The sequence below is a fragment of the Chamaea fasciata genome, unplaced genomic scaffold (genome assembly GCF_029207755.1).
Source record: "Chamaea fasciata isolate MVZ Bird 193981 ecotype frontalis unplaced genomic scaffold, bChaFas1.0.hap1 SCAF_6, whole genome shotgun sequence".
NCBI lineage: Eukaryota > Metazoa > Chordata > Aves > Passeriformes > Sylviidae > Chamaea > Chamaea fasciata.
Window position 1 is genome coordinate 5,229,377 of NW_027094091.1, and position 27,941 is coordinate 5,257,317.

General features: G+C 41.3%; 1 protein-coding gene across 1 annotated transcript; it reads left to right on the plus strand.

Annotated features, from left to right (window-relative positions):
• The first annotated feature begins 60 nt into the window (after nucleotides 1-60).
• On the plus strand, nucleotides 61-23,255 carry NELFA (negative elongation factor complex member A). The gene is made up of 11 exons (XM_066185297.1): nucleotides 61-654; nucleotides 7,736-7,907; nucleotides 8,993-9,154; nucleotides 10,068-10,157; nucleotides 11,889-12,019; nucleotides 12,202-12,271; nucleotides 13,111-13,199; nucleotides 14,333-14,444; nucleotides 16,149-16,405; nucleotides 17,394-17,493; nucleotides 18,990-23,255. Exons 1-11 carry the CDS (start codon nucleotides 403-405, stop codon nucleotides 19,172-19,174), a joined length of 1,620 nt encoding a protein of 539 aa, XP_066041394.1. The 5' UTR covers nucleotides 61-402; the 3' UTR covers nucleotides 19,175-23,255.
• Nucleotides 23,256-27,941: the final 4,686 nt, after the last annotated feature.

The following is a 27,941-nucleotide window of genomic DNA, read 5'->3' on the forward strand; positions in this document are numbered from 1 at the left end:
ACCCACCTCGGGCAGGAAGCCCTGCCTCCCAGCCCCGCCGAGCCCCCCTGCCTCGGCTCGGCGCCTCGCTCGCTGTTCTCCTCCCATTTCTGCCCAGGAGGAGTCAGGGCGGACTGTGAGGGACAATGACTTGGGGCTGACAGAGGAGCTTCTCTACAGTGAGGCGGCGCCATCTTGCAATACGGATGAAAAGCTGTGGCGGGCGCCATTTTGCATTTGGCCGAGAGATGGAAAGCGCCTTAATGCATTTCGCCTCCTGGGCGCCGCCATTTTAGGTTACGGCAGAGCCTCGGCCTTCGCAAGCGCAACCTGATTGGGCGCCGCCATTTTGGCTTACGAACAAGACGGCGACCCGCAGGGGTCCTCACCCCCTCCCTTCCTCCCTTTAGGTGCCTTCATAAAATGCCCGTCGAGAATCCCCTCTTTTTTCGCCCCGCTCCCAAGATGGCGTCGATGCGGGAGAGCGACACCGGCCTGTGGCTGCACAACAAACTGGGCTCCACGGACGAGCTGTGGGCGCCGCCGAGCATCGCCTCGCTGCTCACGGCCTCGGTCATCGACAACATCCGCCTCTGTTTCCACGGCCTCTCCTCGGCCGTCAAGCTTAAGCTACTCCTGGGGATGCTGCACCTGCCCCGCCGGGCGGTGGATGAGGTGAGAGCCGGGTGGGAGTTGCAGCGAAACGGGGCGCGCGTGTGTGTGTGTGAGGGGGAGAGGTCGGAGACGGCGTGAGGGGAAAAGGGGGGGGCAGTGCCAGCACCACCTCCCCCGCCCGCCCTTTTTTTTTTTCCACACGGAGGCTGCGGGGAGGGGGGACCCCGGGCTGCCCGCGGGGCGAAGCCGAGCGGCCGCAGCCCCTCAGGGCAGCGGCGTGTGGTGGGGCTGGTCCCCACGGCCGTCCCCGCCTCTCCCTCGCAGCCTCCCTCGAACGGGCAGGAATAAGTGAAGAAGGTCTTCCCGACTCGATCCTCGGTGTGAGAAAAAGCGCCGAGATTCCCTGTGCTTAGGGAGTGAGTGGAGTGGGAGCTTTGCTGCTGCTCCTCCTCTTCCTGCTCTTCGGGGATTCCCTGGTTGGCACTAGCCTTTTGAAAGCAGTTTGGACATGAAACCCGTTGTGTGGCCCGCAGGGACTCTTTGTAGGGCTGTGTTTTGGGTGCCTTTTTGGGAAGAGGGCTTTTCTGAGGCAGTGGTTTGTGCGACGGCTAGGATAGAGGCAGGATCGTTTAGGAGCAGTCGTGTGTGTGTTCAGCTTCCTCCACTCCTTCCTTAGTGCTGGCAGCTGTGTAGGTGTCACAAGGCGAGCATCTCGGCTTTAGGAAGGACAGCAGCAAGTGCTGAAACTTTGGGAGTGGAAGATCTGGGGTCTGCACTGGGCAGTGCTTTTCCCCACCCTCCTGCAGTCAGGTCTTGATTGGGGAAAATTGCCATGGGTTTTGTTTGCTTCTCTTTACCTTTCTGGGAACAGCTGGTGCTTTCCTCTGCCGTCCTACCCCAGCTAATAAACTGGCTGGCTGGAATCTGAGCTCTCTGCAGGCTTTTCCACTTGGCCCTGGACCACACCTCATCTGCACTTGGCTTATTCTTTCCAGTAGGCAGCTATTGATATTTGGGGCAATAGCTGGAGAATGTCTGGAAATCTTAAGTTTCTTCAGCCAGATTGGTGGAATTCCTCTCCTCCTTCCATCATGTAAAGTAGTATTTCCTGGTAACAATCATGGAAGTGGTGTGTGGTTAGTTTTCACTTTCCTTGTGTAGGAAAGAGTATCCTCAGCTGTGCTTTCACCGGTCTCTTTCTTGGCTAAGACACAGCTGCTTCTTAAACTTAAAATATATATACATATATACCAGGCAGGGTGTGGTATATAACTTGAATTGTCTGCTCAGCTTTTGTGCACTTCTAGACTGAAGATGGGCAAGCATCACCTTTAAGCAATAATTTAGTGTATGTCAGTGTTTGTCTTGCCATGTGCATCTGTATGATTCTTCACTGTTAGCCTGGTGTCACTTAAAAAAAATAAAAATCTTGTTCAGCATGTTTATGCTACTTTTTAAAAATGATGTTCATGTTTAGTGCCTGTCCAGTGAACAAGCTGTCATCCTTGTGTGTGATAAATGGGGTGGTGTTCTGGACAAACGAAATAATCAAGGCCAGAAAGGGGGATGGGAGCTCATGTGAACTTGTGAGTTTGCAAAATTCTTGTGAACTTAGTGTGAAAATCCAAGTAGCCTGGAAGAAATTATTATTGTAGTGTTTAGACAAATCAGTGGTGTTTTTAGATTGAAAAGATCTTCAAAAAGCTTAGGGACCTTCATGAATAGCACTCATGGCAACTCTTTGAGGGAGCAGCATTCAAGCAAACTGAAATAATTTGTTGAATGCTTCAAGAGTGTTCACTGGGTGAACGTATTAAACCATACCTGAGGAGGATGGCAGCCAGCAGCCTTCCTGGATCTCTGCTTATGTTAGCTGTGGAGATGAAGTGTAGGTAGAGAAAAGCAAGTCAGACAGTCACTGTGCCTTTCTCTGTCTACTTAAAATGATCAGTTGTGTTCCAAGTGTAAAGCTCTTGTTACTGCTGTAACAAAATATTGTGGGATTTTTCAGTTTGGTAGAGTTCATGGATTCAATCAAAGTTTAATCTTTCATTGTAAACTGATGTTGCTTGATCTACCCTTAACATCTTTAATTACTTCAAGAACATGTGACTTTTTTTTTTTTTCCTCAAACTGGGAGAAGGGCCTTAAAAGTTAAAAATAGAAAAATTCCTGAGGCCAAAACCCTTAACATTGCTGGTAGGCCTGCTATTATTACAGGCTTCCTTCTATACATGGTAAAAATAGCTGATGTAACCAAACTGCTGACAGAAAAGACTGTTGTCTTATCAGATGCTCATCATTTGTGGTTAGTTTGCTAAGATACTTTTCTTTGTGCAGATTTGTCACCTAACTTACTATCAAGAATTTCGATGTTTTAATTGGCATGGAGTACCCTGCACACAGTATGTAGAAAACAGATAAATGTGTCTGTGTCCAGAATGGCTGTGCTTTGCACATCTCTGCAGCAGCCTTTGCTTGTGTGTTGGGGAGTGCTGGAAGCAGTGCCTTCCTACCCAGACAGGGTAGCTGTAGCTAATTTATCACTTGGAAATCACCCCCATGTCTGAAAATGAATAAACTTAATTATGAGAGTACTTAATTACTCTCTTTGTAAAGTCATACATCCTTGCCATGCCATGTGCCAGTCTGTATCGATCATGCGCCAGAAGCACCGAGCTGGCATTTGGAAGCTTAATTGTATTGGAAAATGAATTGCATCAGCTTTGTAAAGCTTTGGGAATCTCAACAGCAGCTACAGGATATGTTACATGTTAAAAGATATTCCCCTCTCCAGATAACAGATTCAGCTGAGTTATTTTTTCTTCAAAATATTTTTTTCCTGTTTTTCTGAATAGTAGCATTTTCACAAAAGCTTAGAATAACACAGAAGCCATTTGGGAGCAGACATTTGAGTAAAAGGCAATGTGGGAATCAAGGAAACTGGTGGTATTTGGTTTAGAAGGGATTTAATTGCTCCTGGTCCTTTCTAAATCTCTGTGAAAGCTTCAGTCTAGACAAGTGAATCTTCAGTGAGCTCTCTTGAAAGCTCAGTCCTTCACTTAAATGGTTTTATCCTCATATGTAATATTTTTCAATTTTCACAATGTTTTCATTCAACACTCCAAATACTATATAGATGTAAGTGACTTAATCCTCATAATACTCATGAGACAGGTAATAAACCTAAGTTTTTGTCATGCTGTGAACCTCATTACTGCATGTTTGTTCCTGCTGACTAATAAGAATAATTGGCTGTTGTTTTCATTTTAAGTTTTGTTTTGTAGGCAGTTATCAAAAATTCCTTTCCCACTGTAATTTCTGGGCAGAACTTGCAAACTCTTGAATCTTATGGCTTTTCATCTGCTATTTTTTTCCTAGATAATTGCACTTGTTTGAAATGATGCCTAAAGCTCAATGCAGTGCTGACCAGAGTTTCAGTTGTGAATTAGGCAGAACTGTTACTTCTGTTTATTTTGCATATTATATTCTTGTTAACCTGATTCACAATGGCAACTGCAAGCTTTCTTTTTATGCCAGTGTTGAATTTATTTGTTCAGGGTTAGACTGTGATGTTACAACCAAGTCTGGAACAAGGACTGTACTTGTGTGCTCTCTGAATTATCTTGAGAGGAAGATCCCCATCTCAGCAGGGACCTGCCTGTTCATTACAGTCGAAATCAAAACTGTTTCTTTGTACTGGCTTATGTGCACCAGGAGCCATCTATGCAGGGAAGTGGGAATTGTGGAGAATGGGTGCAAAGGAGTCAGAGGAGACATGACACTTGAATTTCCCTCTGTATTGAGAACACACAGGCTGCTGTGCACCTCTCTGGCCTGCACTGAGAGTTCATAATTATTATGTGATGTAAAATGGTAGATTTTAATCCAGTATTTCTCTTGGCCACTTCAGGTCTTTTTCATGATTAAAATGCAAATCACATACAGTAGTGGTATTGACCCATCCTGGGTTTCTGTTGTGTAAATATAAATACTGTGTTTTCAATCCAATGCTTTTAGTTAAATGAAAATGCTCTAAAAATGATAATGCAGCTACCTATTAAAATACTATCTTTTCTATAGCCTCAGAAGGATTAAAGCTTCTTTTGGTTTATTAGCCAACTGTTGATGCAGTTGTCCAAAAGTATTGTCATACACATTAGTTTAGGCAGAATATAAAGTAAATAAATGTGAATTCTTTGCAATTAGTCATCTTGGAGGTGTCATGTTACATGTTACTAGTAACATTTCCTTTTTTATACCTTCCCACAGTCCTGTTTGTCCTTCCTGCACAGCCATTATTAATCTGCCTTTGTCTCTGTTCCCAGACACTTCCCATCCTGCCTGATCACTACTCACTAGATGCTTCTAGTCGTGGCCTATGCTTTTTCTTGTGTGCTAGCAGGCTGAGAAAAATACTTAAGATCCTTAAGTTTTAAATGAGAGAGACACTGGAACATGTTACATCAGATCTTGACATTCATGCTGAACAAGGTGCTAGTTGGAGCTGATGGGAGTCTTACGGACCCAGTGTTGTAATCACACAAAATTAAGAATTTGTGATTACTGTGCCCTGTAGAGTAACAGGCAAACTGCATGTAGGATTCCCTGCTGAGTTGCACTTCATGCATTCTCAAACCATAAATGAAATGTTTCTTTTCAGCTGCCAGCGAAGTGGGAACATGTATTTAAATTGCCATTTAAAGACAAACCTGAGTCAAAACTTGAATCCAGGCTTGTTAAATGCAAAGCAGTATTCAGGCAAAGTCTCTGCTTAGCTCCCGGTACTTGTTAGTGTGCTTTGCTTCCCTGTGTGTGATAGTGACTGTTCTCCCACCACGTTCTTTCTGTCATGAGGCCTTGTGATAATGTTATTTGCCCAGTGCTAGGCAAACAAATTGTTCCTGGGCTCCTTTCTTGAAGGAACCAAAAGCTTGTAAAGCCATGGGTTTTGGCATGAATAGGCTGCCTGAACTTTAGCCCTGAGAGCAGAGAGGATGCAACGTGCCCAGACCAGAGCTCTACAGGAACTTTCATAGTGTAGGCATGTAGCTCTGTGAATTTGTGGTACAAATTGGAGTTTTGTGAAGTAGATATGAAAGGTAAATTGTGAAGATGCAAGAGACATTTTTCCTCTAGCTATTGCCTGACTTTGCTTTGATGAAGGAGATGACATTCTGTACAATTACCTGTGTTGCTGGTGTCCACAGAAAAGCTTGTAAAAGCTCTGATTTCATCAGCTCTTCTTGGATGCTTTAGGTTTCCAGATGTTTTGTGTAAATCAGTACTTTGATTCCTTTAGGATAGGTAAGAGAACAAAAGGCTTTGCTTTGATAGTGTTCACAGTCATCCTCATCCACTGTAAAAGTGACTTCTGTTAAGGAGTTTAGGGTTAGAACAGAGAGATGGACAAGTGTGTGGAGGTTCTGGTGGGGTTATGTTTACTGAGGAAGAAATGAGCAATGGGGAACAACAAAGACTAGAACCTCAGAAACTGATTCTTCCCACTGGATAAGTGTTGGTTAAATTTGACAGCACATTAAACAACGTGTGTGTGGTCCTGGCTGTGTGCTCAGCTTAATCCAAAGCAAATCAATGGCGCTGCTGAAGATGGGAACTGGCCCATGTAGTGTCTTCTTCCTGCTCCCCTCTTTGTGGTTCTGGTGTTTGTGTGACTGCAGTCAGTCCCTCCAAGCAGCTGGTTGAGCTCAAAGCTGCAGAGATGCTCATTTTGGGTCAGAGGGACTGATGCAGTTTGTTTCACAAGCACATGATATGTGAGCCCTCAAACACGCAGGGGGTAAAGGACAAACTGCCTCTGCAGTGGACTTGTAAACCTAAAGTGAGAGGGCAATAACATTGTGTGGATGAAAGGACTTGAGAAATGTCAATGTTTGTTTGCCTCTGAGCTTTAAAAGTGGATGGGAGAGGAATGGGAAGCAGAAATTTAACTTTTATTTCTTGTATGTAGAGTTTTATGCTTAGAGTAAGCTTATCTTATTAAACATTTTCATGTAAGAGTGGTTTAAATACAGGGAAAGAAGTACAGCATAAAGGTGAAGATGAGTCTCTTGCTTGTCTTCCTGTGTTCAGAAACATGATGACTCTAAGCTAAAAGTGCCACAATGGGTGGTGAAAAATCAAAACTCATGTATTTCCTTATACTTGCGTGTACATTCTTCAGTGTTAATACAATGCAGATTGAGTATGGTAAACTACTTTATGTAATTTCACTGTTGTGCTTTGTGGCTTGTTAGACACACAGAATATCTCAAACCATCTTAGTTCTCTGAAGCTAATGCTGTCATGCTTACTTGAAAATTTACATAGAAAAAAAAATAGTGTTCAGTCTTTGGGGGCTCATATTTACTTGAGAATGAAGTAAACCCGTGACTGTAGTCACCTAGATTTTCATGTCATAGTGCCAACGTATATGTTGGTCAGTAATAAAAAAATACTGTTACAATGAAACTTAAAATTTATTTCATGTGTTATTTTTCATTTTTCAAAACAGAAAAATAACTTTTTTTCTGACTGTAGAAACTTTGGGTAGATGGAAAATCTTGCTACTTGTGGCATGTTGGAGGGCTGTGTTTATTGCCATAATAGATAATTTTTGTCAAACAGTAGAGTATTGATTAGGTTATTTTGACCTAAGTTGAGGTCATATTTTGAAGGGAGTTATGATGCAGATATAATCTGTCTGCATAATTATGCTCTAGGCTGGCAAGGGGCACATCTTCATTCAGGTGCCTGTTCTAAATAACTTGTATTCTATTTGTGTATTCCTATCACTGAATAGAAGGTGTGGGTCCACACAGAGTGTCAGTGTAAAACAGAAGGAGTCAGTAATGTAAAAATTTGGCTGCTGCTTTTAGTAAAAATGCCCAGTGCTAAACAAAGCTTTGAGCTGTCAAAAGCTCAAAACAAACTTGGATTATATTGGCTGAAAGTATAAAAAGCTTTTCTTGGTTTATTCTTTGCTTGGTTCTAGAGTTAATGTATAACTGTGTGGAGTTTCCCCTCTTCCCTCCCCCAGTAGTAAAACATTTGCATGTTTATGTCTTTTTAAAATGAATCCAACTATAACCTGTTTAAAACTGTTTCCAATTGGTTGATTTTCTTTTTCTTTTTTTGTTAGATGAAAGGGGCACTGACTGAAATTATCCAGCTCGCTACCTTGGATTCAGACCCCTGGGTCTTAATGGTAGCTGATATTTTAAAATCCTTTCCAGATACTGGCTCCCTTAACCTTGATCTTGAAGAACAGAATCCCAATGTTCAAGATATTTTAGGAGAGCTTAGAGAGAAAGGTAAGCCTTTTCTGTTGGTGAAAATTGCAGGAATATGGTGCCTTTTTTTAGGAATAACCTGTCATTTCACAGGCAGCCTTGCTGTCTTAACAGTAGAGGTACAAGAACAAGCACTGTCTTGTCTCTGAACTACCACAGTTCATGACCTGGAATGTTACTGGACTGGGAACTGTGGTATTTGAGGAATTGCAGCTTCTTAAATTGTCTTTTGACATATCATCAGAGTTTAATGTCAATTATTGCCCGGGGTGTCAAGGGCAGCACAAAAGTTTCTGTGGATTCATTGGTATCACAGGCTGTGCTGCAGCTTAGTCGCTAGAGGCTTTTTCTGTGTTGCTCTGTCTTCCATTTGTGGTACCCAAGAGGACAGCAAGTCTCTGTCCTGTGTGGAGGCACCAGCACTGTCCTGGGCAGTGGAAGTGTCTGGGCAGCAGGTGGTGGGGGCTGGAGGGAGGCTGAGCTCAGGGAGAGCTGTGTTGCTGATGGCCAAGTAGCTACTGATTGCCCAGCAGCTGAAAATAAGGGGTCAGGCACTTGCACAGGTGCTGCTTCAAGCAGTAAATGGTGATGCAAAACTACTGCTATTTATTTTAGTACATTGTCTAGAAAAAGCCCTCGGGCATCCATGGATAGACATGATCTCTGGCTGGAGATTGCAGCAGAACAATAATTAAATGACTTGGAGGTGGAAACACTTCATTTTCTTTCTATAAATAAATGATCATTTGTCTGTCCACACTTATGATTTGGGTTTTCATTCAGTAGTTTGGTTTTCATGTGTAATTTTTAAGGAATCTGAGAATTCAATAATTTTTATCCTTTTTTTGATGATAGTAGCATATTTATAATACCTATGATTTGACTAGGTATAATTAAAATGGAAGCTTTTATGAAGCTAATGGGAAAAACAAACATACTAATAACTGGTTATATATTGTGTAATAATTGAAACTAAATTACTCTTGGTATTTATACAAGTAATCTAAAATTTAAAACCACCTGTGCAGTCCGGTTGTGAAATGTTTTGTCATTAGCTGTCAAAGAGGTGCTAATACCCCTGTGTACTGTGTTAACTCTTTATGCAGTAAGTGAATGTGAAACTTCAGCTATGTTGCCGTTGGAATGCCAATACTTAAACAAAAATGCCTTGACAACACTAGCTGGGCCACTTACTCCCCCAGTGAAACATTTCCAGCTGAAAAGGAAACCTAAAAGTGCCACTCTCAGAGCTGAACTCTTGCAGAAGTGTAAGTAGTATTAAAATTGTGTACAAATTAAATGGTGAAAGGAAGATTTATATTCAGTCTTATTCTCCAGAATGGTGATACACATAATTTTCTGTTACAAGAGCTTTCCTGGATGAGGATGGACTGATATGTGGAAGTGCAGATGCAAGTCATTCCAGCCAGGATTGCATTAAAATGCTAATCTTGATTTAAATGCTGTTCAGATTTCAAGGCATACAAAGAGCTGTCGCTGTTTAAAGCACAGAGTGGTCCTCTCCTGGCTATATGCAACAGTCAGTTGGGAAGACTTCTGAGGGACAGCTTTGGTTAAAGCTCCTGAAACAGAAATAAAATGAGAACAGTTTTATTTTGCCATGTGCTTTTGGAGCAGGGAGCAAGAGCTGCTAATTAATGCTTTCTTTCACTCAGTGAAAGTATGGCTGTATAGGGTGTAAAAACCAAGAGCGTTTTCTCTTAACAACGGGCAGCATATGTGTACATGTATGTATTGGTAGCTGGTTGAACTAAGTGGTCTTAAAATAGTTTACCGCAGCTGCTGTTCTGTTGCAGCAGCTTGCTGCTTTCTTGCATGTAACTTGAGTTGGTATGGTTAAATACAAAATTTGTAACTTTTCATAATGTGTCATATCACTTTTAAAAATCATTTAAATTTCTATTGAATAAATTGCCTATTGTGGTAATTTCTTTTAGCTTAGGCCACTTTGTCCATTGCATAGTCATATTGATTTTTCATTTTCTCCTAATACTGTGCTTACTAAATATAAATGACTTGGGTTTTAATGAAAATATAATTCTTTCTTTGGTGCTATTCCTATCTCTTTATGTATTAGTTAATAACATTTTATGTAAGAAGCAATGTGTTGTATGTTTTCAGCACAGGATCTATAATAACTAGAGCCATTTTTCCTTTTAGCAACAGAAACTGCACAACAGCTCAAGAAGACTGCAGGAGTGCCTTTCCATGCCAAAGGCAGGGGACTGGTCAAGAAGATAGATACAACAAGTATGGCTCACTTTCATCAGTTCTCAGAAAGAAAACCTGACAAAGTAGCCTTGATGAAGAATAAAATTATTGTTTTTTACAAAAGCTTAAATTCTTTTGGGAGCAAAGGATTTTTCTCTTTCTGCCTCCCTCTCTCCTGATACTGAAATATTTCTCACATGTCTTGTCAGAAAGAACAACAGTGTGGGGGGTTTTTTAAATGGCAAGTATATCTGCCATGCTTCTAAACTGTGTGCAGCTAGATCATGCCTATAGACTTTGATAGGAATTTAATTTGCATCACTCCAGGAATAACTCCTGACTAAGCCATGTTGCTCCAAAAGAGAACAGAGTAGATCACAGTAGTCTGCTGTGCTCTTTGAAATGCTGTGAAGTAGACTGAAACTATCTTATATTTGTATAATTCTGTCTGGAGAAAGAAGAGGGGACAGTGTGTTCTCTGCAGCCAAGGCTGAGCAGTGAATTTTACATGGCAAACCCATGGAGTGATCCTTCAGCTTTGTATTAATGCATTTCACCTGTTTGCTGAAGTTCCTGACCTGCTTGAATTTTTCAAATAAGGTTTGAGAAGAGGGTTTAAAATTAGTTACATACTCTTAAGTCACTTCACAGGTATAATTTTCCTGGCTGCCAGTGTTGCTGAGATGTGAACCTTGGAGTGGTTTCTTGGTGCTGTGGCTGCAAGCTATGATGTACTTTGTGTCTATGCTATTTAAGATAGGCTTTGAGGGCTGAAGGTTGGCCTCATGTTCATGCAGAAAATGCAAAAGGTCTAGTTGTAATTTGAACTAAAAATTGTTCCATTAGAGAAAAGGACTGTTAGTTCTTGGTATTCTGTGTAGTTGTTGAGTTACTAAAGCAAATTCTTAGATCTGACCTTTAGGGCCAGTTGGTCTCTAGAAACACGAGTTGGGGACTTGCTGAGGTTTGCTCTACTGAAAGGTAATTACATGGGTCAGAGCATTGTCCTATAGTGAAAACATTTTCAGTACAAGAGGGATGCAGAGTCTCTAAGCTCAAACTGAAGTTCTCTGTCTATCTTCAACTTACAGGGCATGATGAGATTGTCAGGAAGCTCAAAGACCTGATATGTATATGTATCCCTTATCTTTTAATAGTTAAAAGATTGCTGTGTTTAATGGCAGCATTAAGTGTGAGGTAGAAGGGGCAGCATCATAGAGTTGGGAGAAAACAGATGCTTACAGGTGTAGCTGATGGTACTGAGTATTGAGACAGCAGGTGTTCTGTTTGCACTGTAGACCCAGACTGGATCCTCCTCCTTGTGCAAACAGCAGCTCTAGAATTTCACACCCCTGTGTGAGGCAGTAACTTAACCTTTGCAGTTGATCACGAGCCCTTAGCCCTTCAGAAGCTTGGCTGAGAGTTTTGGTTAAATGTTCAGAGTTTATTTTTTACAAATAAAGAAATCATCTGTGTGTATAGGAAAAGTAGATTTTGTTAGCAGTGCACCTGTTTGATTACATCATGTAGAATGGGGCTGCAGGCACTGGTCAGAGATTGCCTGTTACTCCTTTGAAGAGTAAAAGCTAATCTGACCTTTGAGGGACATGTAATGTTATAGCCAGTTCGACATTATAAACATTTTAATTTAATTTAAAGGGCAGGTAGTGTGTGTGTTAAGAAGGGGAAGAGCTGAAGAACTCGTTAAAGCATTTTTCATAACCAGTTATGCACATATTTCAGTTGTTGATTTTTTTGCTCTTCCCTAAGCACCACTCAAAGGGATACCAAAACAAGCTCCCTTCAGGAGTACTTCAGCACCCAGTGTCTTTAGTCCTTCTGGAAATAGAACTCCTATTCCTCCTTCAAGAACACCTTTGCGCAAAGAAAGAGGAGTAAAGGTAGGTGCACTTCTTGCTTTTCTGCTCAGTTCTCTTCTTTCACCTAAAGTGATTTTTTGCTGCTGCTTTGAATCAATGTATTAAAAGGAAAAAAAAAACAACAACAACCCTGAGGATGATATTTAGAGATAAACTACATATATTTAACAATGATTATTAAGTTTTCTGGTCTTTCTTTTTAGCTCCTAGATATCTCTGAGCTGGATATGGTGGGTGCTGGTCGTGAAGCAAAGAGAAGAAGAAAGACATTAGGTTGGTACAGCATTCTACTTACAAAGGCTGTCAGTACACCTGGAAATAGGATCAAGACTTGTAGTACCATTTTGTTCTTAAGCTGCTAAAGCTTAGCCGGAGCTAAACTTAAAAAAATGAGGGGATGTGATTCCAACCAACTCAAACAAGTCTGAAGGGAGGATTTTCACTTGTTTCAGTGCTCCTACTCATAGTGCCCTGGCCTAGGTAATATAACTCAGTCATGTGAAATGATTGAGCTAATCAGTTGTGCTTTGGGCAGCCCACAGGTGTGTGAGTGACTTCAGTACTGGAAATTTTCTGAGTTATTTTCATATGCTCACTTCTACTGGCTGTATGGCCATGAAAATTGGGTGAAAGTAATGTTGAAAAAATTTATAGCACTTTACAAAATTTTGACTGAGAGATCTGAGCAAGTGAATAATATCTGATACACTGCTTTTAAGGCTAGTGATAGGGAAGTGCCCTACTTAACCATATCAAGAAGATACACTATGCAATGCATATTTGTCCCAAAACAACTTTTTTTTTTGTATTTGTCACAAAGAAAGAATAGCACCTCAGAACAAAACCATAATTGCAATTAAAAGGTGGCTTGGGCTTTCATGCTTTCTAGTATCAGATTACTCAGTTACTGTATCCTATACATTGTGGTTCAGTTCATTATTGGGTTCGTTATAAAGCTGTGTGTGTTTGGAGGTTACTGTATCTATTTCAGCATATGCCTCTTCAAGCATGTTTTAGCATACTTTGAGAAATGCATTTTTATATCTTTGTTGAAAAAGTATACTCAGTATTTCTGAAAAAGGTTTTGGACTCACTTCTGTTTTATGCAATAGATACGGAAGTCGTGGAAAAACAAGCCAAAGAAGAAACAGTAGTAGAAAATGCTACCCCAGATTATGCTGCTGGCCTTGTATCTACACAGGTAAAACCAAGCAAAGTCAGTCAAACAAAAACCAACCAGTCAAAAAAAATACAGTCTTGACGTGTGCTATTCTAAACCACTTAAATGCTGTAATGGTGTTTCACTTACTTATTGACGCATTTCTCTTTATGTAAAAATTTTTACTTTTTTTTTTCAAAATTCCATTGTATTTTCACCAAAGAAAAAGCTATTGCTATCAGTCATTCAGTCAGGGAGAGGGAGAACAAGTCATGTGTAGGCTTTTTTCCTCCTATTTCAGGTATAGCAAATTAGAAACTATGGTGCAGCTTTGTTTTCTCAGTCAGGGTGTAGGTTCTGCAAGAATGTTATGTCCTGCCCTTACTTTTGAGTGAGAAACTGTCTGTTGGGCATGTGTGACAAGCCAAGGCCAATATACAGGCAGATCTTGGTAGGCCAGAGATGGGAGTGAAGGTCATTGCGTCTCTTTCTGCAGAGTGCTAAGAGAATCTTCATTTTAGCAAGTTCCACATGTTACAGAATGCCCATGTTTTATTAGTAGGGCTGCCTTAAGTGATCTGTTAGACATATTCCCCAAAACTGCTTTCATCTCTCACCCCCTTATGTTCGCAAGGCTAGATCAGGCAGTTAAATCGTCAACCATGCTGCTGTCTTCATGCTGTGTATGCAGTGTCATGTATAATTAAGTACAAAATGAGGCTTTTTCTGTAGCTTCATCATCCTGGATGGCATCACTCATGTTGGTGTTGACTGCCTGTTTCAGTGGGGATGGTGTTTTTGCCTGTGCTCTTTCTGCTGCCTTCTGCTTGCCTATTTCGCAAGAGGCCTTTGTGTTCTCCTGGGTAATACCCTAGTAGGCCTTGTGCCCATTGATGGATATGAGTCTACTTGCTAATGGTGTAGAGCATATTTCCTCTGGTAGATCACTTAATCCTAGAGTGTAATTCTTCACAGAAAAGAATTTGCGTCTGCACAAATTTCTGATGTCTGAAGTAGAAAGTTAGTGTTGAACAGGTTGTTAGGTAGGGCTCCTAACAGAGGAATTCCCAAAAGGAATATCTTAGTAAAACTAATGTTGAAGTTGTATTTAAAATGCAGAAACAGCCCATGAATACTTGCAGTGTGGCTTTAATACTTTCTTTTCTCTTCTGTAGAAACTTGGCTCGTTGAACAATGAGCCTGCACTACCTTCTACAAGTTATTTACCTGCTACCCCCAGTGTGGTACCGTCTTCCTCCTATATCCCAAGCTCTGAAACACAGCCAGGTAACAGACACTTCTTTGCTCTTGGGTCCTGATAACTCCAGCTCTGTACAGTTTTACTGTCTGGCTGTTCTTGTATTTACAAACCTACTGTTCCTCAACTTAAGTGAAACTCCACCTTAGCAATAGAAAATCCATTGCAAGACTCCAGTCTTTGAGTTTTGGGAAACCAGACATATCATTTAACCTAAGTAAAGAACATAATTGTTGGCTCTAAATTTTTAAGAGTGACTACTACGTAAGTCAAGTAAGTGAAACAATTTCCTGGTTTTTTTGTTGTTTTTTTTTTTTTTCTTATGCAGTAATAGAAAATCCAGCTTTTGTAATCTCCAGAGAGTAATCAGTTTAAGTCTGAAGTATATATTTCATGCACACACATGATAGCATGCACAAAATAGTTGCTTTAAGAAGTCAGTTTCATTTCTAGAGGCAAGTATATATTACCTTTCACACAGTTTGGGATTAAGGCATCCATTTTTCTTTTACCTTTGTATAAGAAAGATAATAGCTGACCTCTTACATATATTGAAAAGTGCTGTTATTTTCAGTTCTAGAAAATTGCCAATCGTAAAAACTAGTTTGTACAAGTCCTTTTTTCCTACACTTTTATTTAACCAACTTGATTTTATTTTTCCTTCCCTGCCGTGTGTGAAGTCTTTTAAGGAATGTATCAATTTGTGGTAACAGATGTCCATGACTGGGATTCATGACCAGATCTGTCTGTTAACAGAGAAGCAATATTTCAGTTTAATACGTTATTTTTACTTTTGTTGGTGAGCTGTGGCATTTTGGGCATTATAGAAAACTGCCTGTGCAAAACCCAGTCAATTCATTTGTCCTCAAAACAGTTCAGAATCTCTCTGAAGGTCTGTGCACATCTTTCTCTGGCAGAAATTTGGCACCTCCTGAAGGAATGCAGCCAGGAACACATCAGTGTGTCAGCAGCTATAGTACTATTTTCCAGAGTGTTGGCATTGTGTTCAACAGCAGGAAAAGCCAGTTTAAAATTCTCTATTCTCTACTCTTTCCTTTAGGAGTATGGAGTATTTAGCTTTTCTTATGGACCAGAAATATAAAACTGTTTTCTTGATATAAGATACACACAGAAGATCCACAGACTTGGCCTCATATAATCTGAGGTTGAATAATTAAGACATTACTTTATGAAAGGCAGTTACTCTGACAGGAGACAAAGCCAGTAAGGAAACTTGTACAAGAATAAGGAGTAACTCGTATTATATAATTGTATATTAGTATTTTCAGTATCTTAATGGCGCTTCCTTTGAAAGCTGCCACTACATTACGTAAAAACTGATGAAATATTTTTTGACCTGCTCTGTGCAATAGTACAGCAACAATCCTGGTAGGATCAGAGTACAGTTGTTATAGCTATATAAACTGAAAAGTAAGTATAGCAGTTTCAATTTAATAAATTGGATATCGATTAAACATCAAATTTGATGCTAAATATAGTGTATCTGTATTGAACAGCTAGTTATTCTGTTGTCTAATTATTTCTAAAAATAATTGAGTGGAAAGAGCATTAGCTCAACTTTTTCATATGGATATTAGATGGCATATTGAATCATGGTGCTAAAATGGAATCGTCAGAGATTTCAGGGTTTTTTAAAGGCCTAATGTGATGGGTGATGCTAATCCCTATTTGTGGATAATAATGTTTTTAATTATGCTGACTGGTTTTTGCAGCTGGCTCTGCACGAGAGGCCTTGCAGACCAACAGACAGACTGAAGAGCCTGCAGCTCCAAATGCTACTACAACTCTCCCTGCACAGTTCAAACAAAGAACACCCATGTACAACAGTAACTCTAATCCCCCTGCAGCTACACCTACCTCACCCCTAACACCCACCACACCTCCTGCCATCTCCCCTGCAGCACAGGCACCACAAGTGGTTCCCCAAACTCAGCAACAGCCACCACCGAAGAAAAGCCTCTCTCTCACAGTAAGTAAAACCAGGTTCTTTTTGACTGATGGTTTTGATGTGGATTGGATCTCATTTATATGTTGGCCTTTGGATCGTGGAGTGGTTGAGTGAGGCTGCTTTTTTATAACCGAAGATGGCAAAAATACTTTGTGGTTTACTATTGCTGTCTTAATGTTATTCACAACATTTTTAATTGTGTAGTGTTAATGTTGCAGTAAGATGTCGTTACTTAATGCTGTTTGTTACAAAAAATAATGTGTTGCTCATTATATAGAATTTTGGGTGAAAGGTGTATTTCCAGCAGAAATTGCCCAGCCAGTTGCACATAATATAAATTGCTGTAGTAGGAAAAAATGCATCAATAGATTGTTTCAGGGTAAAAGATTTTATTTCTGATCCACCTCATCCCTCCATTACACATTTTTCAAAGCTTGAGAGTGGGGATATATCTTGAAGCTTCTTATTCCTGGTACTTTGATGTATATATTGTGTGCATACTTGGAGGTTCAAGATGCAACTACCTGAAGACTTTGCTAAGCACATCTGTAAGCCTGGCTTGCAAGATCTGAACTTTAGCAAGCTGGGTGACTTCTTCTTTTCAGTACCTCTGCTGCATTTAATAAAGTAAAAGAAATCCTCTGAAATTATTACAAGCCTGGGTTTATTGGATTATAGAGAAAGCATTAGATTATTTTCTTTTTTCTCTAATGTCATAAAGGACACAAAATTGATAACATAAACATTAAGCCTCTTACATGTTTCTGTAACTATTTGAAAGTGGGGTGTTCTTTTTCAACATCCAGAGTTCAGTTTGTCACTGCTGTGTGTGTTAGGTTATAAGTATTGCAGAGGGGAAGCCTTGAGGTTAAGATTCCTTTTTTGTTAACTTTTTGTAGGTTCTCCGAACTTTCACCTTATTCTTTTATGCTCATCTGTGGGTATTTATGGGGTCCCTGTTGGCAGAGTTTTTTCTCAGCTGAATTGATGTTTGTTGCATCTGTTACAGAGGGAGCAAATGTATGCTGCACAGGAAATGTTCAAGACTGCAAACAAAGTTACAAGGCCAGAAAAGGCTCTTATACTTGGATTCATGGCAGGATCCAGAGGCATGTATTGATATTAATTTAGCTTGCTTTTGAATACACAAATCTGAAATACAGCCCAGCATTTCTAAATGTGCATATGAGAGTGCATTGCTTTAGCTGTGTCTGTATGTGCTGGACTTGTTGCTTTACTCTGGACTCTACATCATTTTATGAATTACAGTTCTAGCTACTTGGAAGTGAGTCTTTAGGGTCTCTTTCCACTAAGTCAACTGGTCTGTCAGAACAGCTGCTGACCACAATTTAACTGAACTCACTGGAATCTTGGCTTAGGGTTGAAGGGAAATGGCAGCTGGTAAGCAGTGAACAAAGTGGTAAGTTAGGTTCTGCTGCTCTGCCTAGAGGACCAGTGAATGTAAATTTTTTTGTGGACAGTTGATGTACCAGTTGGGTAGTACAGAACCTCTTTGCTAATTCCTTGCTTTAGAAACTGGCAATTGTTATCTCAGAGGCTTTAGATAACAACTGGTGCTGTGAATCGCAGGGAGATAAACTGTCTCATGGCTGGATCCTGTTATGTATTGGCCTTGATAGACCAAAGCTGTTTTACCTAGAAGATTATCAGATGTAAGATGAGAAGGGGCTTAAGAGTCCTTAAATGAACTCCATCATCTGCACTAGCTCTGGTTTCTAATTTGGTATTTGGGGAGCTCTTATAACCAGAGTCCTGCAGCCTAAGTATGGGTCGTGCATTTGGAGTAACAAAATACACTAGTGAGAATGGCCAGAGCAGAGTTACTGTGGTGATCCCTGGGCTTGAAGTTTGGTGCATCGTGCATTAATGATAGTGTTTTCAGTACTCAATGCTACTTCAAATTGCAGTAGGAGGCTGTACTTTAATATCTACATGGACAACTGTTTCTAACACTAGGTAAAATACTATTTTTGAACTGTGTGCAATACAGATTCACATATATAATAAAGTATATATTAATACAAATTCCTTCAGTAATAATGTCAGCATCTTCTGAAGGTTAGATAAATAACTGCCAACTGATACTCTTGAGCATCATTCCAGTACCTTGAAGTGTAACGTTTAAAACTTCTACTGGCATGGAGCTGAGTCTGGGACAAGTGGTTTCAGTGAAGCTTTTTGGGCTTCCCTAACAGCTAAAAATTCTTGAGGCGTTTAACTACAAAATGTCTCCCAAGTAAAGTAACTCTTTAGTAGTTCAGGTTTACCAACTCCATTTAAATATAAGCTTTTCTTCTGACTCTTGAGGCAGAGAGAAATGACACTGGCAGGCTTTACTCCCTCTTTTATTGTTCTTCCAATTACTTTAGCCTTGAGCTTCATCTTTTGGGGTCTGGTTTTGTTATTTTTAAAACCCAGTCTCAGGAGTATGGAGGGAGGAAAATCTTTGTCTGTGATTTGCTCATCTTTGGGTTTGAGAGTTGTTTGTGTTTTGGGTTTTTTTTTTTTTTTAAGCATAAGAATCCCCTATCTTGTCTAATACACTGTTGAAATTTATAACATGTTTCTCTCCTTGTTTCTGCAGAGAACCCTTGCCAAGAGCAAGGTGACATCATCCAAATTAAACTTAGTGAACATACAGAAGATTTACCAAAGGCAGATGGCACTGGCAGCACCACTATGTTGGTTGACACAGTCTTTGAAATGAACTATGCTACTGGTGAATGGACCAGATTCAAGAAGTACAAACCTATAACTAATGTTTCCTAAGAGACGCAGCAGCAGCAGACTGGACCAAATCAAGCTTAGAGTCAACCAGCTCATAGAGTATGTCAACTGTACAAAATGGCATTCATGTGTACATTTCTTATTACCCTCCAGAGTAGAAGCTATGCTCCTCAAACTGAGCTCAGTGAACACAGAAGATGATGGTGTCAAACTCACTTTATTTCTTTTTTATTGATCTTGGGAGAGGGAAAGATGATCTTGATGTGGGGGACATTGTTGGTGTGTTTTTTGTTTTCCTGCAGTTCAGGATGCTGAAAAAGAATATCACAGAAGGGAGCAGTTTACTGCTAAGTACCAGAGGAGAAGACTACTGCAGTCATTCACGGTTTACTGTTAATTGAGGGCACAGATCTTTATTGTAAAAACATTTTCTTTGGCAACATGAGTTCGGTCATAAGAACGGATGTTTGAAGCACCACAGGTCGGTGCTTGATAATTTTGTATTTCAGCTGCAGTATAACTGTTGCAGATGGTAGATGTCAGTGTCTAAAGGTACCCACTGTATGTGTAGCTTATTTATGCTTGGGTCATAGGATGAGATTGAGCAGCTTTGTTAACTCTGTATTGTCAATGTACATGCCCAGCATGAGTTAATCTATATTGGGCATTATTTGAGATAGACAGAAACTGAGTATCATAACTTTCTGAAGAAAAAAACTCATCAAAATTCTAAAAGTAACTGTGGCTTGTCACTGCCTGGAAGTGATAGTTTCTTGCCACAGGAGTCTTGGGGTAGAAGTTGATCTACAGCTCTTGCATAACAAGCCCTTTGCACATAACATACCTGGAGGAAGGGAAACAACTACATCTCAAAACCAACTGGAGCTCAATTTAAAAATGGCCCTAGAAATGGTTGAGACACATGTGAGTAAAGAAGTAGTTTTGTTGTCTTGAGGTACTGTTAATGTATGTTTGGTTGAGCAGTCATAAAGTGTTTGATTGCCAAGCCCTGACCCAGAAAGTTTTGAATGACTGTAGCTGTGGTTCTTAGCAGTGTAGTTTTATCAGTATAACTGCTAATGTGACCACAATTACACTGGCATATAAATGTGCCTTGTACTTTTCCCCTGTTAGTAGAAGCATAATTTTTTCTTTATAACTGCATTCATACCACTGTTGTAATCTGGCATTAATAGTACAAACAAAGCTGGCATTTACTGAGAGGATTTATGTACATAAATCAGGATTCCTTCTTGGGAGACTTGGCTTCATCATTGGAAGGAGTCTTTGATTCAGTGTCTGGTTTCTGCCAGTACTTGTGTGTGGAGCTGTGCTTGGTTGGGAATGCTGCTTAGAAGGAAGAAATACAAAGATGAGTAGCAGAGTGGTGATGTGTTGAGGTACCTTGGGCTGACTTAGAGGTTCCTGCTGAAATAGAACTTTTTGGACAAAATGAGGCTTTTTTGTTGTTGTTGTTCCTTTTTTCTGAAAAGAAAGCAGACCAAATCCCATAGTACACTTGTATACTAATAAAGACATTTAGATGTTTGATTAGAGTTTTTTTTATTGGGGAATTTTTATTGCATTTTAATCTTAGTTTTTCAAACTACCCAACAAGACGGGGCAAGTATAAATAATATTAAAAAAAACCCTGCCCTGTATTCTGCAGTGTTTTAAGATGTGACCAAAAGTGTAGATTTCTTTATTTAAGCAAATACACAGAATGTTCTAGCTTCTGTAACAGGCAGGGTATTTGATGGTAACTGCTGCTGTTACAGTGTTGTGCATGTTTTAGTGTGAAAGTTACTCACATACAACTGTCACATCGGGGCTGTCATCCCCAGAATTACCCATTTCAGAAACAACGTAGATTGTAATTTTGATTCCAACTTTTCTTTTTAAACAGCTTGACAAGTGAGGGTGAGTAGTGAGTTTTAGTTTTTAGCAGTTTAGTAGAATGTGTTATGGTTATAACTTATTTGGTTTTAGAGTGTTACACACTGAGGGCTAACGATAGGATATGAAAGTATTCATTTTTTAGAAGAAAGGTTTAAAGAAAAGTGACATTCCTTTTGTTGTCTGCATTCAGATTTTAAAGTTTCCGTGTGATGACCAGTTTTCTGTAAATTTGTGTGATAATTCTGTCTTAACTGTTCCTGCTTGCTACATGAACTGCATGTATCAGATACAGTTGTTAAGAATGAGCATTTAGAGAATTGGTTGGCTTGAGGGGCATGTACTGTCACTGTAAACTGTTGATGCAAGACCTGTGCAGTTCAGTCGTGGTCAGGGGCAGCTGTGTGGTGGCTCTTTTGACTTGCTTGAGATTAATGGTGGTCCCTCACTAAATTTTCTGGGTTCACAGAAGTCTGCATTTCAGACCTGTGCTTTGGGTGGAGATAGCTGTCCCTCTGCTCTTCAAGGAGCCCTTCTAGAATGCAGTGGAGTCATTTGAGTGCAATAGTATGTAGGAAGCTTATAACCATGCTGCTGTTTGTAATTGCTGCATAATGCAGTTGGTCTCCAGGCCTGTTTGTCTGAAGTCAGTCATAGGCAATTAATGGAAATTTTAAGTAGAACTATAGTATATTTTTAATTCCGTTAATGCATTATGATGAGACAATTTAACACTGCAAAAATAAATTTTTTTAATAACATCACTCTATGACCCTCAATGCCAGAGCATTACTTCAGCTTGATCTGTGAATCTAGAAAGTGTTTAAATACCTAAAGAAAGGGAAGTTTCTGCAGCATTGTTAAGATGATACAGTATAAGAAGTAAAACTACGTGGACTTCTTTAGTTCAGCGAATGAAATAATCAAATCTGTGTTCTGAAAGTATGAATAATGCCAGACAAATCAGAAAGGGCAACAAAACTTCAATATGGAAATTCCAAAATAATGGAATTTTTACATACAGAACAAAATCTGGCCTTGGAACTTGACGTTTTTAGTCTTGAATACTCAGTCACTTGGATGTGAAGTTATTCAGTGAGGCTCAGTGTGTGCTGTAGGTTAAACAAAAGCATTTCTTTACTCTAGAATGACTTGCAGATATACTGAGTTGACCAGAGAAGTAATTCCGTTTTCTTAGAGCTTTGCTTTTGTTCTTTCCTCATCCCTTTATCCAAGCATGAAGTTTTAGGAAATAGCAAGCCCAGACTTTAGAACTTTGGGCTTGAACTGCATCTCATCAAGGGGGATGTCCCAGTCTCTCTTGCCATTGCTTGTGGAGAAGCCCCTGTCTGTGCAAGCCTAGGCATGATATGAATTAGCTTCTTTGATTTGAGTATGAAATACTGGAGAAGGAAGCAGTGAAAGGGGCTTGTTTTCCCTGTCCTGTCCAAACTTTGTTTCTAGGGGAGAAAGAGCGCATTCATCTTACCCAGGGTTCTTCAACAACTTGTCCTACTTGGCCTGAAGGCTCCATTTTCTTTCACGTGTCCTGTGAGGACCAGAAAGAGTTAAATGAGTGTAATGAAGAAAGGGAGCCCAAGAAGGATGCTGAGCAAGAGTTCTGATCACAGATTCCATCTTTCTGTTCATTCTTTTGCTACTCTAATGCTTTGTAGTTCTCTCCATACAAACCAGTCTAGGCTTAATACAGTTAACACTCTAGTATTGGGCTGGTATTTTGTGAGTTAACATGATTTTCAGTGCTGGCTTTGCCATTTAATCTTTCAGTTCAATACCATAGGATCCTGGATACAGTGGGGAGGAGCCTTTGGTAGTTGCTTGACATCTCCATGTGGAATTGGTCACTTCTCTCACTAAGTTGTGGCAAAGAGCAGACCACTTGTTCAGTTAAAAGAATCGTGAGACTTTGACATCACACGGTTTAAGAGTGAATCACATTTTCATAGTAAGATCTGACTGGAAAAAAAAGACTAAAAAATGTTAAGCCAGAGCCCTCTGGGAATCTGGTGCCTTTAACAAAAGCTGTCATTTTGTAAAATGTCACATCTATAGCATAGCCCATATGTTTTCTATTGGTTTTTGTTTGTTTGTTTTTGTTTTTTTTTTTTTTTTTTGTACAGATGTAAATTCAAAATATTCTGTCTTTGGGTACGTATTTTCAGTGTAATACAGTATGTATAATAAAAAATTTAGATTTTCTAAGGAAGTGGACTGATGCTCTTCTTAATAACCAAGTTGTTCATTGTACTAACAGTTGGGTTGGTGTACCAGCAGCCTGAGACCAAACAGCCAAATTGCCTGATAATGTGTTATCTTTTCAGATCTGTGCATGGTTTCTGTAGGTGCGTTTCAGAGTTGGCATTTCAAAGCTGACAAGTACTGGTTTTGCTGGTTTAGGATATTTGTGAGTAGATTGAGTGAAATACCTGCTCTTGCTCTGTGTGTGGGTTCAGTGAAAGCTGGTGAGCCCAGGGTGCTATGTCTGCAGTGTGTGGGTGTGCCTGTGCTGAAGCACTTGAGCAACAGGTGAGATCTGATGGTGTGAGGCAGATCTGCCATGCCCAGGTTCTGTGGATGGGGTATGGAAGTGTGGAATAAACCCTGTCATTCTTCAGTGCTGCCTTTATCTGAATTGAAGCAATGGTGGCTTCTCTCAGTTTGAGTGTTGCAGAAAGTGGGTGTGTTTTTGGATTAGTGGTTTTTAGGGTGGGGTTTATTGTGGGTTTTCAGAAACTGTTTTCATGCTCATGTACTGTTCCTAGGGTCTGGTTCTGTGATAAGAATGAAGGTTTGTCTTACAGTGTTATGTGGAGATGTGTCGCTGGCTTTATCCCCATTTCTGTGTGCAGCTGTGTGAAATGGCTCTGTTCCACTTGCCTGTGCTGGGGTGGTGCCAGACATAGTCAGAAGTTTTTCTTTTCTATGTCAGGTCGACCTTATCAAATAGCCAGGAAGGGAATTCTGTTCCAGGTCAGCTGCTCTGGTAAAATGCTTGGGACAAAAGCTTTGAGAGAGGTTGAGATGCACACTTCATTTGTTATTTTATAGGGGACTTGCTCTCTGAGATTTCCTGGAGCCCTGATACATTCCCCATGAACAGGGATGTGCCCGTTCACCTGCCTGCTGGGCTGGCCTGGGCAGAGTCAGACCCAGCTGGACACTTGGAGATGCTTAGCTGGTACAAGGCTGTAGGGGATTTAATGTTTTAGGATGTTGCTCTAGTGCTAACCCTAAAGACTGATGGACCAAGCATTGACCTCTTCCAGACCTGGACAAACCCGTGCCAGATGCTGTCCTATATTCTAAGCGCCTTTAGACAGAGCTTGAACATCTCAATCTCCACTCTTCTCCCTGCTGCACGTGGGTGTGTACAGGCTCTCCTGAGAGCAGGAAAGGGAAAATGAGGCAAGAAGCAAAACCTGACTGTTCAAAAGTAAATGTGACTGTTTCCAGAACCTGCTGTGTTTCAAGACACTTGTATTGTACCATCCCTGGAATTGCTCAAGGCCAAGCTGGATGGGGCTTGGAGCAACCTGGTCTAGTGGAAGGTGTCCTTGCCCATGGCAGAGGGATTGGAACTGAGTGATCTTTATGGTTCCTTCCAACTGAAAACATTCTGGGATTCTGTGACCTTTTCCTGAGGAACTTGAGGAGATTCCTTTATTTGGCTCTCAGAATGTGGTTCCTGTGTAGTATTTGGCTTTATAATATACTTATTCCTTGGTAGAAATTTAATGAAAACAGGAAGCAACTGGTTTCTCTGAATGGTTGATTGAACCCCTCACTAGCATGTAAGCTGGGATCTAGTACCTGCCCCATCATTTGGTGTCACTGAAGTCCATAGTCTTTCTCCTTTTTCCTTTTCAGCTTTCAATTAATTTTTTTTAATTGGCTGTTTTGTGACATAGGAGAATCGGCAAGACAACCTGATCTTGTGCTAAATTTTTGTGATCTGCATTGATCCAGAGCTGTTGGCAAGGGGGACCCCAAGCTGTGCCTCAGTGGAAATTGTTTCCTTCCTTCCTTCCCTCCCCCAAATGCTGCAGGCGTGAACAGCACAGGCAACACCCCCTGCACTTGTTCTGCCTAAAGCACCAGGTGGGTTTGACCTCCGTCCTTAGAGCTCACTGACACCCAAGACACGCTGGTCCATTTAAGAACACCTTTTTAACTGATGAGGGAACTAAACAAGAATTAAATGTTCTGTGCTGCTTGTGAGAAAACAGACTTCTAGCCTCTTATATGATTATGGTTGGCTAAACCCTGCTGCAGTACACCACCTTTCCTTTGGCTAGCTCTACTCTTTATTATTCTTTCTAAACGTAGGCACAGAAGAAACATGTTTTAAAAAGTGTGAGGTTTTTGTTTCAAAGTGACTGTAATAACTTTTAACTTTTATTTTTTTACTTAAATTCCTCCAACTCCCTTTTGTGGGTTTCGTTATTCCACCTCCACGACAGCCACCGCTGCCGGAGGTTTCTGCTGGCGCAGTTTGGGAAGAGCGGCTCCCGAAGGCTGTTTTTGGGAGAGGTGGTTTTGGTGCCGGCCCGGGCGTGGCGGTGTCCCCTGCCCAGCGCTGTGGTGCCATCGCGTGGCCGTTCGCTCACAAAGGGGTTTCACCGTCCGGAGCACAAACCCCTGCCTGTTCCTTCGGGAACAGTGGTGGTGCTTCCCCCCCCCCCCCCCCCCCCTTACTTCTGTAGGAGTGTCTTGGCCCCCTCTTGGACACAAAGCTGTTTGCTTGTTAGACCTGCATCCCTAAAGCCTGGGTACCAGTCCTGTTTTATGGGAGTCAGTGGATATACCTTGGAATAACCTTGCCCTAAAGAGGGGTCTGGATTCTCTGTTGCTTCCCAACACAGCCTGTGGGGTGGTGCATCCCTGGGGGGGTCAGAAGTGCTTCTGCTTTTTTGTCTGCAGAGGAGCAAGTGATACCTGCAGCTGGCACCTCTTCTACACACACCCAGGTTTGGGTAGGAATCACAACCTATATTGCTTGAAGAAAAGTCTTTTCCAAGAAAAGGCCGCTGTCAGAAATCCAGCTTGCAGTTTGCCTGAATATGTTGCTCTTTCCCAACCACAGCAGCAGCTCAGCCCATCCCCAGTTTCTAGCTCAGCAGTAGGGTGAGGGTCACCAACACTGCCAAAGGACCACAGTCCTGTCAGGTAGCTGGATACAGCACACCAAGTGCCACCATTTTCCCTAGAGTCATGGGAACAGGACAGCTTTGCAGCACCTTGCCTACCTTGGAGTATGACAGTCATTTGCCACTTCAACAGGTGTCTGTTAAGCCTAAGACACCAGCAGTGCAGTGGAGTGGTGGATAACCATGGAAAGAGCCTAAGAATACAAGGATAATTTTATCTCAGTCCAGAGGAGGGCCAGTAAGATCCTCAGATGCCTGGAGCACCACTGCTATGAGGGCTGGTTGTGAGAATTGAGGCTCTTTAGCCTGGAGAATGGAGGACTCCAGGGAGACTTTACAGCACCTTCTGCTATCTCAGGGGCTATAAGAGCATTGGGGAGGGACACAAGGACATGTGGTGAATAGGACAAGGGGGAATGGCTTTGAACTGAAAGGGTACAGGATTAGATTAGTTATTAGGGGAAAAAAAAAAACTGTGGGGATGGTGAGGCACTGGAATTGGTTGCCCAGAGAAGCTGTGACTGCCCCATCCCTGGAAGTGTTCAAGGGCAGGTTGGATCAGTCTTGAAGCAATCTGGTCTAGTGGAAGGTGTCCCTATCCATGGCAGGGGGGTTGAAACAAGACAATATTTACCTTTCAAGGCAGACAATTGCTCTCCTCTGCTTGTAGTTAATACCTTCCTGACCTTAAAGAGTCAGCTGGTGACCTTCTGGATGTGACCGTCTGCTGGCAGCTCATGCATTCCTCTCCTTAGCAATATCTCCACTATAGGACTTCACCTGGGGATTTTCACCCCCACAGCACTTACAGTCACATCCAGGTGACAAAAACTGAGCCAGTGGCAGGTCACATGTGACACTGCGAAGAAGGCTGGTGTTGGAGAGTCTTCCTGCTTGGTGTTTCTTTTCAAGCAGGTAGCTCTCCTTGTAAGCAGGTCACTTGGATATCTAACACCCAGGTGACTTGCAGGCATTTAATGCGGAGCCCTGTGGTGATCCTTGGGTTTGTAAAGCCTGGCAAGCTCAGAAATCCAAGTCTGCCCTCAGCAGATGAAAACCTCTACGGGCACATCCTTTGCTTGCTCAGCTTGGATGGATCAGGGCAGCCTTGTACAAGAGCTGTCCTTTGCAGGCCAGGCAAGGCCAGAGAGTTGGCACAAGCTGCTGGAGTGTTTGAACAGGATGCTGTGCTCTTGGGAGAAGCGTCATTGCTCCTACCTATCTCTGCCCTGTAAGCTCTGAGGATGGAGGGCAGCGTCTGGTTTGTTTGGGGACACAAGGTCTGCCAACTGTGAAAGAGCAACAGAACTGACAAGAACAGGGCCCTGTGCCAGCCTAGGACATTGCTTTTGATAAACCATGACACTGCTTTTTATTCTGTGAACCAACTAGCAAAAGCATTTAATCTCAATGGAGACAGGCCCAGGCAGGTCAGAAGTTTATGAATTTGTCTATTTGTACTTTTCTGCCCTGAAGTGTCATTAAATTTTCCCCATCAGAAGTGTATTTCCAGCTTGCCCAGTTGCTAAAACAGTTGAGAGGAAAGCAGCCTCTCTCATCTCTCACCTGGGCTCTGGTGGCTCACCCAGAAAGGGGGCTCTGAGGGCATAAGAAGGGCTTTAATGCACAATTTCCCTTTCTCTTCCATGTGCTGGGCTGAAACTCTCTGTGAAAGTGCTACCACATCAAGCTCTGAACTGCTTTTACACAGTGTACGAACTGCTGCAGCTGCTCAGCAAATGTGT

Excerpts from the sequence above, each read along its gene's own strand:
- NELFA (XM_066185297.1), top strand. The coding sequence starts at position 403 with ATGCCCGTCGAGAATCCCCTCTTTTTTCGCCCCGCTCCCAAGATGGCG. Across the intron at positions 12,020-12,201 it reads GCAAAGAAAGAGGAGTAAAG|CTCCTAGATATCTCTGAGCT; the intron begins GTAGGTGCACTT and ends CTTTCTTTTTAG. Across the intron at positions 12,272-13,110 it reads GAGAAGAAGAAAGACATTAG|ATACGGAAGTCGTGGAAAAA; the intron begins GTTGGTACAGCA and ends TTTATGCAATAG.